We start from the raw sequence: 17581 nt of genomic DNA, 5'->3' as shown, positions 1-17581 counted from the left end.
ACGGTGTTGGATGGTCGGGCGAGTCATACGCCGGTCGGGGATTACGCACTGACCCACCATCTTCGGCACAGGGAATAATCAAACCGACGCTTAAGGGACGCGCAGAAGCCGGGCCGAGCGACTCCTTCGCTCGGTCTAGCATCAGACTCGACACCAGCTGGGCACGCTGACAGTGAACTACTCGTCGAGTGGCTATCCCGCTCGGCTCAATAATCGAGCATGTGGACGGTGGGCTTTCAGCCGAGCGACTATTCCACTCGGCCTGACAACGGACGACACTTGGACAATGGACTTTCAGCCGAGCGGCTATCCCACTCGGTGCGACAACGGACTTTCAGCCGAGCGGCTATCCCGCTCGGTGGGACAACAGACAGTGCAGGGATAGCAGAATTCCGACCAAGCGGTCGTTCCGCTCGCCCAAGCAATAGACACAATAGGATATCTTTCGACATCCTTTTGGGAGCTAGTGCCGCTGATAGGCGGTTTGGTCAGATAGAAGATTGTACGGCGGAAGCTGCCACTATCACTTCAGAGATATGCTTGGCCCGTTAAGGTACTATGTCATAGATATCTTACTGACGCATCTTTTCAGGGGAAGCTTTGAGATGCGTGCTCACCTTGGGAAGCGTGCACGCGAGCTTCAGAGGCTTTATATAAAGGGGGTCCAAACATCGGCGGAGGTATGCTTTTCTCATGATTTATATTGTTGCGTTATAGTTCTTGCTTCTTCTTGTTTCGCCGGAGACTGACTTGAGTGTCGGAGGACCATCGCTGGGGAACCCTTCCCTGGCTCGGCACTGACGTTGCTTGTGTTGCAGGCGGGAGCGAAGTCCACTAGAGGTCAGCGGGAGCGCTATGTCCCTAGGATCCATCTCTTTGACTTTCGAAAAGGATCATATTTGGCGCCGTCTGTGGGAACGTCACCTGAATCTAAGCCGAGAAGATGGAAGACGCTGGATGACTAACCATCGTGACGCTCACTCAAGAAGAGCTGGAGATGCTTGTGCAAGCACGAGCAACGAAAATGATCGAGCAACAACAACAGCAGGCTCTGGCCGATCGGTTAGCGCCGTAGCCTGCAACATCAGCGACCGATAGACAAGCGGGGCAATAAGACAGAGCGGAGCAACTCTCCGTGTGGGGGTAGAACCAATGGCCGACTGGTACTCAAGGGGAAGCACCGCCCGCACCGATCCCCTTCCATCGAGCTCTGTTCCAAACCCCCTCGGAGATAGCTCAAGCGCATCAGGAGCGGGGATCATCTTCAGATGATGGACCCATTCGGGATGCGCGGAAAGGTAAAGCGCCTTGAAGCACCGCGTCTTCTGAACGGATTAACAAGCAGTTCTCAGAGGAGATCTTACAAGACCCTCTGCCCCGATACTACATCCCGTTGGCGATCGGAACGTACAACGGGTCGACCGACCCAGATGATCATCTGGATCAATTCGACAATGAGGCTACGCTGCATCAGTACAAGGACAGAGTGAAGTGCAGAGTCTTTCTCATGACTCTCTCCGGATCGGCGTAACGATGGTTCAAAAGACTGCCGGACGGCTTAATATGAAGCTTCAGAGACTTCCGAGCAGCCTTCCAGCACCACTTCGCTAGCAGCCGACGCTACCAGAAGACGAGTGTCAACCTCTTCGCTCTGAAGCAAGGGCCCAAGGAAGTGCTCTGAGCGTACATTCAGTGCTTCAACCAAATGGCCATGGATATCCCCTCGGTCTCGTCCGAGACCATGATGAATGCCTTCACCCAGGGGTTCGTCGAGGGAGATTTTTTTCCAATCACTCATCAGGAAGTCACCTAGGGACTTCGGCTACATGCTTAAGAAGGCCAACGAGCACATCAATATGGAAGAAGCTCAGACGGTCAGAAGAAAGGAGGCGTCGACTGAGCATACGACACCGACCGAGCGTTGACAATTAAGCAGCCATCAGCCACCCAAGGGGCCAAGAGTTGAAAGAGCACGACCGCACCAAGAGACCAGGGCGCATGTCGTACATCATATGGCGTCCGGTCGACCTAAGGCGTCAAAAGGCAAGGTATGGAGGCCTATATTTTGATCATTCCACCAGTCGGCTACACACAACACGCGGGACTGTCAAGGATTGACACCGTTCGTCACCTAGAGGATATCGCCGCCGCTCCCCATCTCCTAATCGACGAGATCATCACCACTCGACCGGGCGGCAAGAGGAAGAAAGAAGGGAGCTCGAGCGCCATCACCATCAACGAAGGGAGGAAACCAATCCCTCTAGGATCCCACCCGAGCGAAACAAGCCATCTGTTCGAGAAGAGGAAAACAGGAACAACGCTTTCCAGGGAGAGATAGGCATGATCATCGGAGGGCCATCGTCAGGGACTCCTTCCCTGGCTCGGCACTTACGCTGCTTGTGTTGCAGGTGAGAGCGAAGTCCACTAGTGGTCAGCGGGAGTGTCACGTCCCCAGCATCCATCTCTTCGACTTTCGGACAGGATCAAACACGTAAAGGAATAAATACTAAATTATAATTGAGAAATATTAAAAGGAAAATATTTTAGGTTTTGTAGAATAAAGACAAATTTAAATTTAGTAATATTAGACATAATGAAATAATTGTTAAGATATAAGCTGATAAATTATCTAGAACGGAGGGTTTTAAATATTTAGAATTATTTTTTTAAAATAATAAAGAGATTAAGAGATACGTCTTGTCTGGTATAAATAGAGAGGGTTGAAATTGAAGAAAATATCGAGCATACATATTTACAGGGGTGAATTTAGGAATCAATAAGTTCTGAGGTGCAGATTGAAAATTTCTTTCTAATCGTCGGCTCTATCTATAAAAACGGCTCGGCTACCCATCTGGGCTGCTCTAATCCTTCTCCTTCGAAGCCGTCGCCGTGATCTTAACCCTTGCGAGAGAGGAAAGAGGAGAGCGAGAGGCGATCAAGAAATCTCAAGCAGGAAGACATGAAGATCTTCGTCAAGACTCTCAAGGGTACTAACTTTGAGATCGATGTGACGCACGAGGATACGGTAAACGATCTCTTCCCTTTCTTTATCCTTCCGAGCCGCCATCCCCGCCACTTCGGTGGGCGAATCGACCGAATTTTCTTTACGCGGTGTGTATTTCCGCTTTCGTCCAACTATCGGATGCCCTCTTGGCGTCTTCTGGATGTGCATGAGAAGTGGGATTTTTTGGGTCTAGGGATAGTTAAATATCTTATCATTGAAGGATTTAGTTTTTTTCTGGTTGTTTTTCCTCCTTTCTTTAGATTATTGCAAAATTCTGCAACGGATCCAGTTTAGACACTTTTAGGGTTTTGAGCATTGCCGACTGATTTACTGGTTTATCAATTGAATTATTTATGCTTTTCTTTCAGCGGTATTACTAATACATACATATATTTATTTAATAAAGTTGATAACTTAGGTAAACTAGTTCTTTCTAGCGATGTATTTGAGGTAGAGACAGTATGGACTGACAGGCTGGCAATAAGTATCATAATTGCTGTTTTGAGTCTCGTTATTAGACTTTATTTGGGTGAGAAGGCGATAGGGTGGAAGCGGTTTGGGCGTGTAGCCCTGGAAAAAATTATATTCGACTTGTTTGTTTGGGAATGGATATGGCAAATGTAGGAGCTTGAAAATTTGTGGTGTTAGAAATTGTTGATTCTACGTTAATAAGTTTAGTTTACCTCTTATCAAATCTGCTAATTGTTAAATCTGTTCTGATTGTTAAATTTTCAGCTTATCAAAATCATAACAGTTATGTGGATGTGTTGTAGGTGGCCTTTTCAGCAATATAGATTGGTTATTCCGAAATTTAATTCATTAACTTTCAAGTCGGCATATAGTCATGATAGAATAATTATCCCTGTCATTTTTCTTCCTCTACTGCTTCAAATTAATTAATTTACGTAAAATAAACATTTCATGGAGTACTTCACTGTCCTCCTATGGTTGCCTCTCAGGTTGCTGAAGTAAAAAAATTTATTGAGACATCTCAAGGGAAAACTGTCTACCCAGCTGAGCAGCAAATGCTTATACATCAAGGGAAAATACTTAAAGACAATACTACTTTGGATGAGAATAAAGTTTCTGAGAATAGTTTTCTTGTGATTATGCTCAGCAAGGTAGAAAATGAAGCTTTTCTCATTCTGATATTAGTATTCTTATGTTTCTTGGGGTACCTTTTAATTTTTTTAAGTATATTGAACATCAGGCCATAAAGTATCTTTGTTAGCTCGCCATTCAATTTTCTATAACTTGCAAATATAGGAAAGTTTACTGAATAAATGCATATTATCTCTTTCTTCCATTTGTTCTACATGGGCATCTACCATATGAGGGAAAATGGAAGCTGATAAAACCAGTCTTATTTTTAGTTCTTAACCTCGATTTTCTTCTCTAGTAATTGTAATGAGTGGAAATGCATATGTTGATAATAATTTTTTATCATTAAACGGACTCTTATTATTATTCCAAATTTTGAGATATTTGTTACTATTTTGATTTCTTAATTGGTTTTGTGATTAATTTGTTATCATATTGAGATAAATTTTAAGTTGAAGTTTGAATTTCCTGTCCTTCCCAGACCAAGGCTTCTTCTAGTGGAGCATCATCCACTACAAAAGCACCAGCTAATCAGGTAATTGTGGTTCTATTTTTACACTTTTCACTCTTTTGGGCTTGATGGTTGCTGAAGCTCATCATCTTTGACAACACACAAACAGATATATCTTTGTCTTGTTATTTTGGAAAAAATGATGCATATATGGCCATATTTTAATTTGTAATTTTAAATGTTAACATGCAATGTTTAACTTCTTTCACTCATTTTCTCTGTATTTACTAATTAGGACATATCTTACACTACTCTAGGAACAGATTTTCACACACATATATCTTTGTTTTGTTATTTTGGAAAAATGATGCATATATCATATTTTAATTTGTAATTTTAAATGTTGACATGCAATGTTTAACTTCTTTCACTCATTTTCTCTATATTTACTAATTATGACATATCTTACACTACTCTAGTAACAGATTTATTTGAAAATTTTAATCAATGTGTTGGATTTTTTCTGACTCATTTTTAGTCTTACATGGTCTGTGCATCATGATAATTCTCTATGTTTGCTGAAAATAAATATGAAGTGCTACCGGAAACTGGTCGCGCACTGTATAATTTTCTAATAAATGTTTATAAGACATGAAGACTATTTTATGCTTCTTATTTCTATTTTCTCTGTAGACTCCTGCTGTTCCAACGCCAGTTGTATCTCCATCTCAAACACCTGAAACCACATTGCCTATGTATGTAGTTCACGATCACATGTCTCTTTGACCAAAATAATTTTGTTTTCTAAAATGTTCTTGCTATGTATCATTAAGCAGGGCACCTACAAGCTCACCAGTTCCAACTGCCACAACTACGCCTGCACCAGCAGCAGCACCAGCTCCAACTGCAGCAGCTACGCCTGCACCAGCAGCAGCACCAGTTCCAATTGCCACAACTACGCCTACACCAGCAGCAGCACCAGTTACCACTCATCTCTCTCAAGGGTATACAGTATTTTGGATTCAATCACCAAGTGTTTTGTCAGTTTCTTTTTTGATGAATAATTAGTTATTTGAAAATTATTCCTCTTTAATTTTTCAGATTCATGGTTGCTTCATATCAATGGTATAAATATCCACCTATTATCTGATCTCATAAAGAAATAGCATACCAATTTGTATTTTATAGTATCACAAAAAGAAACACACTGCATTTTCTACTGTATAGATGTATTTTTACTATTGAGACTTTATGTCAGATTGCTAATGTTTTGACATGATGGTGAAAAGATAAAAGTCATGTTGCCTTGTTTCAATTCTGGGAAAACATTCATTATAGGTTCAGCTACTGCATAGTTTCATTGTATAATTGTTATTACACTAGGTTCTTTGTTCTTTTCAATATATAGGTAAATATTGATTTGTGTCCCAATTGTAGTTTGAGTGATGCGGTACCTTTCTGTTTCTCTTTCATGAAATTTGGCTAATGGTTAGAATAATTGAAATACCGTGGAGATGATGTGTCTCTTTGTATCACCCTTAACTACATCCAGGACTAGTCATTTTTTGATCATTTGGGCCAGATCCATGGGTCTTGTCTTTGACTGACCTCTATGTGAAACCTTAAGTTTTTCTCTTTTCTTTATTTACTGATCTTATTTTAGTTTTTGATTGAGTTGTATTCATGTTGCATTTGCATATTTTTGTGTGATTGTGATTTTCTCCACATTTTCTTGTACCTGAAGCAACAGTGAAGCAGATGCATATGATCAAGCTGCGTCTAATCTTGTTGCTGGCAGTACTCTGGAGCAAACAATCCAACAAATTATTGACATGGGTGGAGGAACATGGGACAGGGACACTGTTGTTCGTGCCTTGCGTGCTGCATATAACAATCCTGAAAGGGCTGTTGAATATTTATATTCTGTAAGCCCCATTACCAACCCTTCTGTCTTTAATATTGGGAATGTTTAGGATACATTTTTTCCTTAGCTTATTCTCTGTGAGTGCTCCCTCTTGTTTCTCCTTGCACACTAAATGCTTTAGTCAGGTGCCTTCTTTTCCTTAGCTTAATCATAATTTCAGTAGTTCACATTCTGGTGTAAGTTTCAAATTAAGGGTTTAATTCTTTTGCACCGAATAATCCAATGCAATATTCATCCAATAGTATGTAGCCACATTTAACATTCAGAAGAGAATGCAGAGAGAATGACAAAGGAAAAACATAAAGAACTCAATTTCCTCCTCCGATGATCTTTCTTCTCAAGATATGTCCTAGATGTGGAAACCATTACCTCCTAGTTTAATGGGCGTGAATTGATAGGAAGTTTATATTATTAACTCCTTATGTGCAAATTGATATGACCTTTTTTGTCAAATTATTACTCCATATGGCAATTAATTCATGTCTTGGTTGATGAATAAACTAAAATTTTCATGTTTGTTTTTTCTTGCATAGTGCACTATGTGGCTAGTCCATTGTAAGTAAATTTGACGTATAATGATTTTTGTAATAAATTTTTGACTTAACATCGTTTAGTGGCTCAGTACCCTTTTGAGCATACCATATGAACTTTTGAATTTTTTTAAAGTTTCATAGTATGGCTAACCTTTCTTTCCTTTTTCTTTAGTTCTCTACCAAATATGTAGGGGTTTAAATGATTCACTTATTGTGATCATTGAGGTGTAGTAATTGAGTTTTCTATATATGATCATTGAAAGCAAATTGAATGCCTTGGAAACCTTTCTATTGTAATTTTCTCTATATCAGGGCATTCCTGAACAAATTGAACCTGCACCAGCTGCTCGATCACCTGAAAGTGGGCAAGCAACCAATCCACCACCTGTCCAGGCTCCACAACCAGTTGAACCTCCAGTCCCTTCAGGCCTTCCTAATGCTAATCCCCTGGATCTCTTTCCTCAGGTTGCTGTTGTACATGTGGCTTAAGTGTTTACAATCTTTAAATTACTAAAACTGACTCACTCATTTATGTTTTCTATAACAGGGTCTCCCTAATCTTGGTTCCAATGTTGCTGGGGGCAACCTTGATTTTTTACGTAATAGCCCACAGGTATTTCTAGTTCTGTATAATAAAAAATGACATACAGAATGCTTTTAGTGAATATTAAGCTGTTTTTTCATCATCTTTGATGCAGTTTCGTGCCTTACAAGCTTTAGTGCAGGCCAACCCTCAAATCCTACAGGTGTTTTGTCATACTTTTCTATGCTATTATTGTATATAGGGCCAAATGAAATTTTTTTTTCAATCAACAGCCTATGCTCCAAGAGCTAGGGAAACAAAACCCTCAGATTATGAGGCTCATTCAGGAACATCAAGGGGAATTTCTTCAATTGCTAAATGAGCCTGCTGAGGGAACTGAAGGGTAAGCTTTTTTGTGTTATATATATATATATATATATTTGTTTTTGTATGCAGAAGGTTGGTTATTCTAATCTTTTTCCCGTCTATATTAAAGTAGTGGCATTTTAGATCAGTTGGCTGGTGGAATGCCTCAATCTTTGAGTGTGACTCCAGAGGAGCGTGAAGCCATTGAACGGGTAAGTTTTTATTACAATAAATTATTCACACTGATGGAAAATGATACCAAATAGTTAAAAACAGTCTTTTCTCGTTCTTCATTGTTACACCATGGAACAACTTATAGGTACTAAGTTCCTTTGATAAATGACTTGTTTTTCATATCAGATTAGTCTTTGATGGTAGTCATGTATTAAACATCATAAAAGTTGTAATAGAAGACACTTGTTTTGCATATAATCTTACTGGTTGGGACGACAGCATTTTTAAGAACTAATTGTGTGGTTTATTCGAAGATACTTTTCCTTAGTTCCCCTATTAATAGCCTTTATTCAACAACAAATCCAACATGTTGTAATGCATTTTCTGAATTGGTATGACAGCATTTTAAGAACTAATTGGGAATGTAATGTTTTCTTATAGTATTGATCTCATGCATTTTCTGGCAGCTTGAAGCCATGGGCTTCAACCGGGCACTCGTCCTGCAGGTCTTCTTTGCATGCAACAAAAATGAGGAACTCGCAGCTAACTACCTCTTGGATCATATGCACGAGTTCGATGACTGACGACAAAGCTCCAATTTAGTCTGGATGTCTTTCAAATTGATTGTCATTTGCAGTGACATGAAACTTAAGTGAACGAGAGCCCCGTATGGTATCCATACTTGCTTTGATGGTTGTGGAATGCTCTATAAACTATTTGTTTCTCTGTAGTTTCTGGGGAGTAATTGTCTATAAGAATTGTGTTACTTGGTCAGGTTGGTAAGTTATACTTTTGAGTAACAATCACTTTTTCTTCAGTCGTGTGTTCATCTCACCCTCACCGTTGAAGTTTGTGATTGATTTCCTCAAAATCCAATTCTTTCTCCTGCGCACATGATGTTTGATATCTGCTTTTATTCGACTCTTTATTTCATGTCTACTGTAGTATAACTTGACTCGTAGCCACATTTCTAAATTAGGTCATTTTGTGGCGTGGTTGAATTATTTCTGTTGGTGTGTTTCTCTCTACAAAATATCTGTCTCAACCAGTGATGGCTATGGGTGTCTATAGTCTATGTTTAGTTCAGGTAGTAATAATAATAATACTCAAAGATGTAGGTGTTGCCATAACTCAAAGATGTAAGGGCGGCATAACAAGCAGTTAGACGTGTGTATAATATATTATGCTGTCCGTTTCTTGTGTACTGTAAGTGACGCAATTATGTGGCGTTGCTGGTACGATTTTTTTTTAAATTATTAAATTTCTTTCTCTTCCGTCTTCTATTTAAAATCTATGATTTGATTTTTATTCTCCTAATTTTTTTAAATTTAAATTCCTTTCGCTCTCGCTCCTTCACCTCCTTCTTCTGTCAAGCTAAACATAACTTATAGTCGTATGTTTATTTTCGAGCTAGCTAAAAGTTTCCTAAATTGTCATCACAAAAAAAATCAATGTTACACATTGCTTAGCATCCCTCTCCATTCTCAATTTTTAATCTCTCGACTTTTTCAAATCTCACTCTCGCTCCTTCCTTTGCCGCCATCTTTGATCACTCTTGCTCCTGCCAACAAGCAAAGCAAAGGAGAGGTAATCTAAGAACAACTTATAGTTACATACTTGTTTTTTAGCTGATTGGAAGCACTCTAAATTGTCGCTGCAAACAAAATCGACGTTACACGTTCTCGATTGTAATCTTTTTCATTCCACTGTTTGTTTTTCAGCGTTGCACAATATTTTTTATTAAGATTTATGCTACAACGTACAAACCCTAGCTGTTACAATATGTAGGAGCTACTTAGACAATTTGCTACAACATGTAATAGTAACTTGGACAGTTAGCAACTCAGTTTCATGTTGTAGTAGCTTCTTGGACAGTTAGTTGCCACAATGTACAATCCCTAACTGTTATAATGTGTAGTAGTTAATTGAACAGTTGTTAGCTGTTATAACGTGTAGCAGCTATTTGAACAGTTGACTATTATAATGTATAGTAGCTATTTGGACAATTAATTGCTACAACGATGAAGTATAATCTTTTTTGATAAATTTTAAATTTTTTAGTTATAAAATTCACAGGAAACTTACCAAACTTCATTTTTTACATTTCATAACCAATGGTAAGTCGTTTCATTTCAAGTTATAATTCTCTTTAATCCTAATATATTGTTTATACATGATTCTAAATGATCTATTTAATATAGGGGAAAACGTATATTATTTTTATTAGGAGTTAGCCGGTGTTTATTACACCTGGATAGAAGCATCTATACAAGTTAATCATTTTAAGAACGCTATACACAAGTCCTTTGAGAGTAAAGAGAAGGCAAAAAGAGGTTTTGAAACCTACAGCGTACAATCTTACCATTGTTAATCATCTATTTTTGATAAAACTTAATTTTTTTTGTTATATAATTTGTAGGAAACTTGCCCATTTAAGTCATTTCAATTTCCCACAATTGATTCGATGATAAGTCGTTTTAATTTAAGTTGTAATTCCCTTTAATCCTAATATATTATTAAGATTTATGCTATAATATACAAACCTTAACTGCTACAATGTGTAGCAACTACTTGGACAGTTATCTACTACAATATGTAGCAGTTACTTGGGTAGTTAGCTGCCACAACATGTAGCAGCTATTTGGACAATTAGCTATTACAACGTGTAGCAGATACTTGGACAGTTCAAATAACTTTTTCTTACCATTTTTGATTTTATAATTTACAAGAAACTTGTCAAACATCATTTCTTACAATTCATTCTTTGGTTAGTCGTTTTAATTGAAGTTGTAATTACCTCTAATTCTAATATATTGTTTATACGTTGATCCTGTCCACAAGCTAAGAAGATGGTTGGTTGAGAACATGGCTCTGCGGTTGATTGGAAGAAGACTCTACATTGTCCTACAAAACCAAGAGCGTTAGTGCCTGACCAGGGAAAGGGTCCCTGGCGTTGGCCCTCCAACACTTAAGTCAATGATCTGTGTATGAGGCGAAGAAGAATAGTGAAAAGATTGTAGCAATGGGCGCGTTAAAAAATGAAGCATCGTATACCTCCGCTTGTGAATGGAGACCCCCTTTTATAGTGCCTACTGTAGCGTTTGTGTATGCATCTCAAAGCGTATGCACATTTTTCAAAGCATCCTAGGAAAAAATAAGTCAAAAAGTGTCCTTGACACCTTTCCTTAAGTGAGTACGCAAATCTCTTATGTGATAGACTAGTAGCTTCTAAAGTACTATTTGTTTGCTAGACATTCTCTGTTATCGGCGGCACAAACTTCCAAAAGAGTACGGTAAGATTTGTATGTGGGTCCTACTATAGGCCAACCGGATGTCACTTGGTCGGAACGTCACCAACTTGGTTGTACTGAATGGAGCTATCAGCCTGTTCTTCACTCGACCTTACTGTTGTTAGAGAGGCACATTATGCCTGATCAGACCTAAGGTCCGATCAGCTAGGGTGGTGGGCCGGGTAACTTAGTATTTGGTTCTGGACCTTGGCTGCAAGTTACACAGGGCAACTGCTTGGATGGTCTGGTAGCCTTTCATGTCTGATCAACTCTAGAGGCTCGCTCGACCACCCATGATTCACGGTTTCGTAGTCCACTCAACCCTACGACTTTGATCGTTTGATTTTGACCTCCATGTCAGCTGGTCTTCACTACTTTGACCCACTTTTAGAGGGGTCATCTTTATCACTGTATCACAAGTCTTCCCCTCAAGTATAGTCGAAGGAGGCTGCAAGTCTGACTAATTAGACAATTAGTACTTTTTGCAATTCTTCTTCCCGACCGCTGTTCTAGGGTTTAGGGCTGCCGCTCGACTTGCACAATTGCTGCTCTTACGTCTCTTTAAGAAGCTGATCTCTTCCTGATCGGGAGACTCCGAAATCGATGCCTCTCGAACCTGACGTGGACGACACTTATCCATTTATTAGCTCTCTTCTGATTTCTTTCCAAGCGGCCATCCATACTTAGTGTCTTTTAATTGCTATTGACGTCATAATGATTTCTTAAAAATAGCTCAAATCCCTTGCCATTAATGCAAAGTAAGTCAAGCATGTTTTTAAATCATATTCCTGTTGATCATTTCCATTTCTCATTAATGCAACCTGTGATTGAACGCCACATGTCATGATCTTATGTTGCCGACTATTCGATGTGACAAGTGACGATTAGAATTTGATGTGATAGCCACCTTTTTTTAATTTTGACGACCCTGATCGGATCTCGTTTTCCCAAGCCTTTGATCGAATGGCTTGGGATAGTTGTTGACCAGGTTTTTAAATCCTTCCTTTCTCCCTTCACTGCACCACCTTCATCTTCTTTTCATTCGCTTCCTTGCTCTTCGCTTTCTGTTCTTCGTCGGCGGTTTTCTTTCAGTAAGTCCTCTCTTTTTTCTCCTTTTAATCTTTGATTTTTTTTCTTCTTTCACATGGCACACTCTCCTTCACCACCCAGGCTATCTCCAAGTTGCGGTATATGCAGATCCCGTGCGGCCGACAAGAGGGGGGTGAATTTTCTTGCATAAAACAAGTATACCTTTCTCAAGTTATTGGGCTTAAACAATTACTCACTTAAAAAATTAATAGAATTAAGAAGAGTACGAGATAAATAATTTAACTTGGTTTGCAATAAGAGGATTGCTACTCCAAGGAAAGTAGACTCACTATGAAGATCTCATTCTCAAACAAAATATCGGAAGCAAAGAAGCCTCTTACATGAAAATGAAGCTTAGAAATGAAAAAAAGAATGGATTCGAACTACAAAAGTGTGTTCTTCAAAATGAAAAAGACCAGAGCTCTATTTATAATCCACTGGTCGAATCTGATCATTTGTTAACGTGGCACAATTAGAGCACCGAGACCCTCTCTGGGCGCCTCCAGTGTGACAAAACTCTATCTCCACGCAACAGCTACACATTGGCCAAGTGATAAAGTTTTTGTTGGACGTTGAGAGGAGATGAGGGGGCGTTGCTTCCCCTTCATCTCCCCTTTGTGCAAACATCAAGGAGACGAAGGGGCGTCCTTTCCGCTTCGTCTTCCTTTTTCGTCTTATAAAAGGCGCCCAAGGTAATCAGAGAGGTAAAGAGAAGGAAAGGGAAGGTGATCAGAGAGAGCATAAGAGCAGAAGCTCTGGAGGTGAACAGAGAAGCAAAGCAGAACATCTAGGATTTGGTTCGTGAAAGATTTCGAGGAGGTTCCGAGTGGTGATCTTCTCAGCGACATAAGTAGTCTTCTCGGCGACATCTTCAGCGAGTTCTTCGAGAGATCAATGTAAGTCATTTACAGTTAGTTTCTATTTTCGTTTCATGCTATATGGATCAACAATGGTATCAGAGCCAAAATTATGGTTCTGAAAGCATGAAATTAATTGCGAAATGGCAACATTGCGATTTCGCAATAATTGTCAATGTTGTCGAAGTCCCGATTTCCTCCCGGACATATGACGGTAGAGGAGCACCGACGATCACGTTAAAATATCGATGGAAGTCGACTGCGGGATGCCTCGTGTTTATCGCGAGAAAGCTCACATTTTTTTTTCTTTCTGTCGAGAAGAAGATGAACAGTACCTACTGTTCATTCGTCAATTGAATCGATTAACGAATCGATTTGATTTAATTGAATCGATTGAAATGAATTTCAATCAATTCAAAATCGGAGCGAACAGTGCTTCAGTTTTTGACGAAGCACAGTGCTTAATCGATTCATGAATCGATTGAAAAAAAAAAAACACAGTACACAGTTTAATTCTCTTTTCAATACATAAGAATTTAATTAAACCAATGCATATGTAAAACTTTAATTAAATATATTTATTAATTAATTAAATACATAAGGAAATGTATTATTAATTAATAAATATATATTTAATTAATTTATAGTTCAATTTACTGAAAATTAAACCAGACCAACTTGTCCAATCAAACCCAAGTCTGGTTTAAATTATTAGTTGATTTAAGCAGACCAGTTTGATTCAGTGATACCTAGATCTGGTTCAAATTATTTGTTGGTTTAAGCAGTTCGGTTTATTATTGAATTAATTGGGATGATCTTGATTACGGAAGTTGGGCTGATCAAATATGACCAGATTAGTTCTGTTGTGTCATATTTGATCAAAAAGATTAGATTTATTCTAATGGGTCAAACTTAATCCAATAAGCGATTGGACGTATCAAACGGACCTAAGTTTGATCAATAAGTCTGAAATTGACTCAAATGAGCTTAAACAATAACAGAACATAAGTTTGAAATCTATGTCAAATTGGATTAGTTCTAATGAGGATGATAGACTAAGCTTAAGATCTGGATTCCTGATTGACCGATACTATGTGTCAGTAATATAAGATTCCCCAAATAAAGAAAATTTGTTTTTCTTTGCTTGCTTATTCTGTATATATTTGTTCTATATGTAGGAATTGAAGATGACCGATTTTTGTTACTGGTCTGTCGATTTTGTATTGACATCATGATTTTCAATTCCAGAACAATATACACGATGAATGGTCGCTATGAACGACAACATGAGCTATGGGAGGAGATTAAGAAGCTGGAATATGACCTGGATCACGGAGTCAGTAGGCTTATTGGTCGGCTCGATAGGCTGTTCTGGAATCTAGAGCAAGAAAGGTATCTAGTCCAGGACAAAGAAAGAAGATAGACTCTGGTTTATTCATTATCGGAACATCTAAGGCAGATAACATTCCAACTTTGGGATGATTCTGAAGGGCACATCTCATATTCAGAGATGTGCATATAGTTACTTCATTTGGAATGAGGTCTTGAAGAATCTGAAGCGGATCAAGATCCTAAAGAAATAGACTTCGAAGAATCTGAGGAGGATCCGAAAATGGATCCTCAAGATTTTGAGGAGGATCCAAATCTCGCAAAATCTGAGGAGGATCCAGAAATGGACCCTGAAGATTCTGAAGAGGATCCAGAGATGGATCCCGAGGAGGATGTAGAGATGGATCCCGAGGAGGATGTAGAGATGGATCCCGAAGAATCAGAGGAGGATCCTCAAGAGTGTGTAGAAGATCCAGAAATGGATCTGATAGATACGTCTGAGGCTGATCCACCCATCATAAATGTTGGGATCGTTCGTACTCGGCTAGAGAGGGGGGGTGTGAATAGCCGCCCCAAATTCTCGCGTTCTTCCTACAGTTAGGGTTAGTCGCAGCGGGAATACAAGGAAGAAACTAAGGAGAAGAAAAACAAACCGATGTAACGAGGTTCGGAGATGAACTCCTACTCCTCGGCGTGTCCGTAAGGTGGACGAAGCCTACCAATCCGTCGGTGGATGAGTCCCCGGAGAACCGGCTAAATATGAGCTCCTTATGGGTGGAGAAACCTCGCCACAACTACTTCTTGCAACAGCAAGATAAGGAGTACAAATACAAGAGAAGCAAGAAGTAAATACACAGCAAATGTAAACAACCCTTGCCTTCTTGTCGACTGTTGAAGAAGCAACAACTTCTCAGACGCCAACCACAGCAGCAGCTCAGTCAGAGTCCCAGCCGAAGGAAGAAGCTCACGCGAAGCTTGCGAAGAAGAGCTCAACAAAGCTCAAGCACCAGAACAGCAGCTCTGTAGCAGAAGAGAAGAGGAAGAAGCATTTTTTTTTCAGCCCTGTAGCCCTCGACCTCTTTATATTACCTGTACCTGCGAAGAACCTGCAACGAAGACAGAAGATGCAGAACCTAGTCGTTGTTACTCACAACGGCTAGATCCAGACCGATCAGGCTTCACCCTGATCGGTCTGGGCCTTGCTTGATCGGTCGTGGGGACCGATCAGGCCCTGTGCTGATCGGTCCCCAGACCGATCAGAAGGCTTCACAGAGAGTTGCCCAACTCTCTGTGTGGAATCTGATCGGTCCCTGGACCGATCCCATGGTAGCATCCCTGATCGGTCCTGAGGACCGATCAGGCTCCATGCTGATCGGTCCCCAGACCGATCAGTAAGCCCACATAACCATGATCGCCTTCTGTGTGTTATCTGATTGGTCACCAGACCGATCAGATACACAAACGTATCACTGGATCGGTCTGCAGACCGATCCAGAGCTTGGTTTTTGCCCAAACCAAGTCCCAAGTCTCCCAAACCAACATCCGGTCAACCTTGACCTGTTGGTACATCATGCTTAGCATCCGGTCACTCCCTTGACCTGCTAAGACTCCCTACCAAGTGTCCGGTCAATCCCTTTGACCCACTTGGACTTTTCTCTTCGTGTCAAGTATCCGGTCACTCCCTTGACCTACTTGACCTTCTCAACACCAGATGTCCGATCATCCCTGATCCATCTGAATTTTCCTTTGCCTGGCTTCACTCACCCGGACTTTCACCTGGCTTCACTCATCAGGATTTCCACACTGCCTAACATCCCAGTTAGGACTTTCTCACTGCCTGGCTTCACTCACCCGGACTTTCACCTGGCTTCACTCACCAGGATTTCCACACTGCCTAACATCCCAGTTAGGACTTTCTCACTGTCTGGCTTCACTCACCAGGACTTTCCAACTGCCTAACATCCCAGTTAGGACTTTCCCACTGCCTGGATTCACTCACCAGGACTTTCCACACTGCCTAACATCCCAGTTAGGACTTTCCCACTGCCTGGCTTCACTCACCAGGACTTTCCACCTGCCTAACATCCCAGTTAGGACTTTCCCTCGTGCCAAGCTCCCTGCTTGGACTTCTCCGTGCCAAGTCTCCATACTTGGACTTTTCCAGTGCCAAGTTTCCATACTTGGACTTTTCCCGTGCCAAGTCTTCACACTTGGACTTTTCGCGTGCCAAGCTCCCTGCTTGGACTTTTCCAGTGCCAAGTTCCCTGCTTGGACTTTTCCCGTGCCAAGTCTCCACACTTGGACTTTTCGCGTGCCAAGCTCCCTGCTTGGACTTTTCCAGTGCCAAGTTCCCTGCTTGGACTTTTTCGTCAAACTCTCCATACTTGGACTCGAATCAGGTCAACCAGGTCAACCTTGACCTACGTTGCACCAATAATCTCCCAAACATTTGTCCCATATCATGAATACAACTCTTCCACGAGTGTCAAACATCAAAATACAACTCAACTAGGTCAACCTTGACCTAAGGTTGCACCAACAATCTTCCTAAGTCAAACATCAAAATACAACTCGAGTCAGGTCAACTCGAGTCAGGTCAACCAGGTCAACCTTGACCTAAGGTTGCACCAACAATCTCCCCCTTTTTGATGTTTGACAAAATCATAATCAAGTTAGGTTAATCCGATAACCTAACTTAGGTTTCCCAATGTTCTTCAATGTTCTTCCTTGAACATTATCTAGAACATTCTCCCATTCTCCAACACTCTCCCCCTTTTTGACACACATCAAAAAGAGAGAATCAAGGTCAAGAGTTTCCTCCTAATGAAAGTCTCATACCTTTCATTGAAACTCTTAATTTCCCCCTTGGTACTAAACTCAACAATCAACTTAGTGACAATCCTATGTCACTAATCCTCAAAAGTCTTAAGGAGTAAAAAC

At 40.4% G+C, this 17581-nt stretch overlaps 1 protein-coding gene across 4 annotated transcripts; it reads left to right on the top strand.

The window, feature by feature from the left end:
• Positions 1-2853: 2853 nt before the first annotated feature.
• Positions 2854-8893, top strand: LOC122041549 (ubiquitin receptor RAD23d-like). 4 transcript variants are annotated; one of them, XM_042601269.1, is made up of 12 exons: positions 2854-3025; positions 3964-4125; positions 4587-4640; positions 5250-5311; positions 5393-5560; positions 6301-6481; positions 7326-7478; positions 7561-7626; positions 7712-7759; positions 7830-7939; positions 8033-8114; positions 8544-8893. In XM_042601269.1, exons 1-12 carry the CDS (start codon positions 2960-2962, stop codon positions 8658-8660), a joined length of 1269 nt encoding a protein of 422 aa, XP_042457203.1. In that variant the 5' UTR covers positions 2854-2959; the 3' UTR covers positions 8661-8893. The 4 variants fall into 4 exon arrangements, with proteins under 4 accessions (XP_042457203.1, XP_042457204.1, XP_042457202.1 ...); XM_042601270.1 differs by having other exon boundaries at positions 5390-5560; positions 6307-6481; XM_042601268.1 differs by having other exon boundaries at positions 5390-5560; positions 8036-8114.
• The last annotated feature ends 8688 nt before the right edge of the window (positions 8894-17581 follow it).

The sequence above is a fragment of the Zingiber officinale genome, chromosome 2A (genome assembly GCF_018446385.1).
Source record: "Zingiber officinale cultivar Zhangliang chromosome 2A, Zo_v1.1, whole genome shotgun sequence".
NCBI classification, from domain to species: domain Eukaryota; kingdom Viridiplantae; phylum Streptophyta; class Magnoliopsida; order Zingiberales; family Zingiberaceae; genus Zingiber; species Zingiber officinale.
Note: the sequence above shows the minus strand (reverse complement) of the source record. Positions and strands in the feature narration are given on the sequence as shown.

Bases quoted from the DNA above. Each gene is read 5' to 3' on its own strand.
- LOC122041549 (XM_042601267.1), top strand. From the start codon at position 2,960: ATGAAGATCTTCGTCAAGACTCTCAAGGGTACTAACTTTGAGATCGAT. The intron at 4,641-5,249 runs GTAATTGTGGTT...TTTTCTCTGTAG, and splicing joins CAAAAGCACCAGCTAATCAG to ACTCCTGCTGTTCCAACGCC. The intron at 5,312-5,389 runs GTATGTAGTTCA...TGTATCATTAAG, and splicing joins CCTGAAACCACATTGCCTAT to CAGGGCACCTACAAGCTCAC.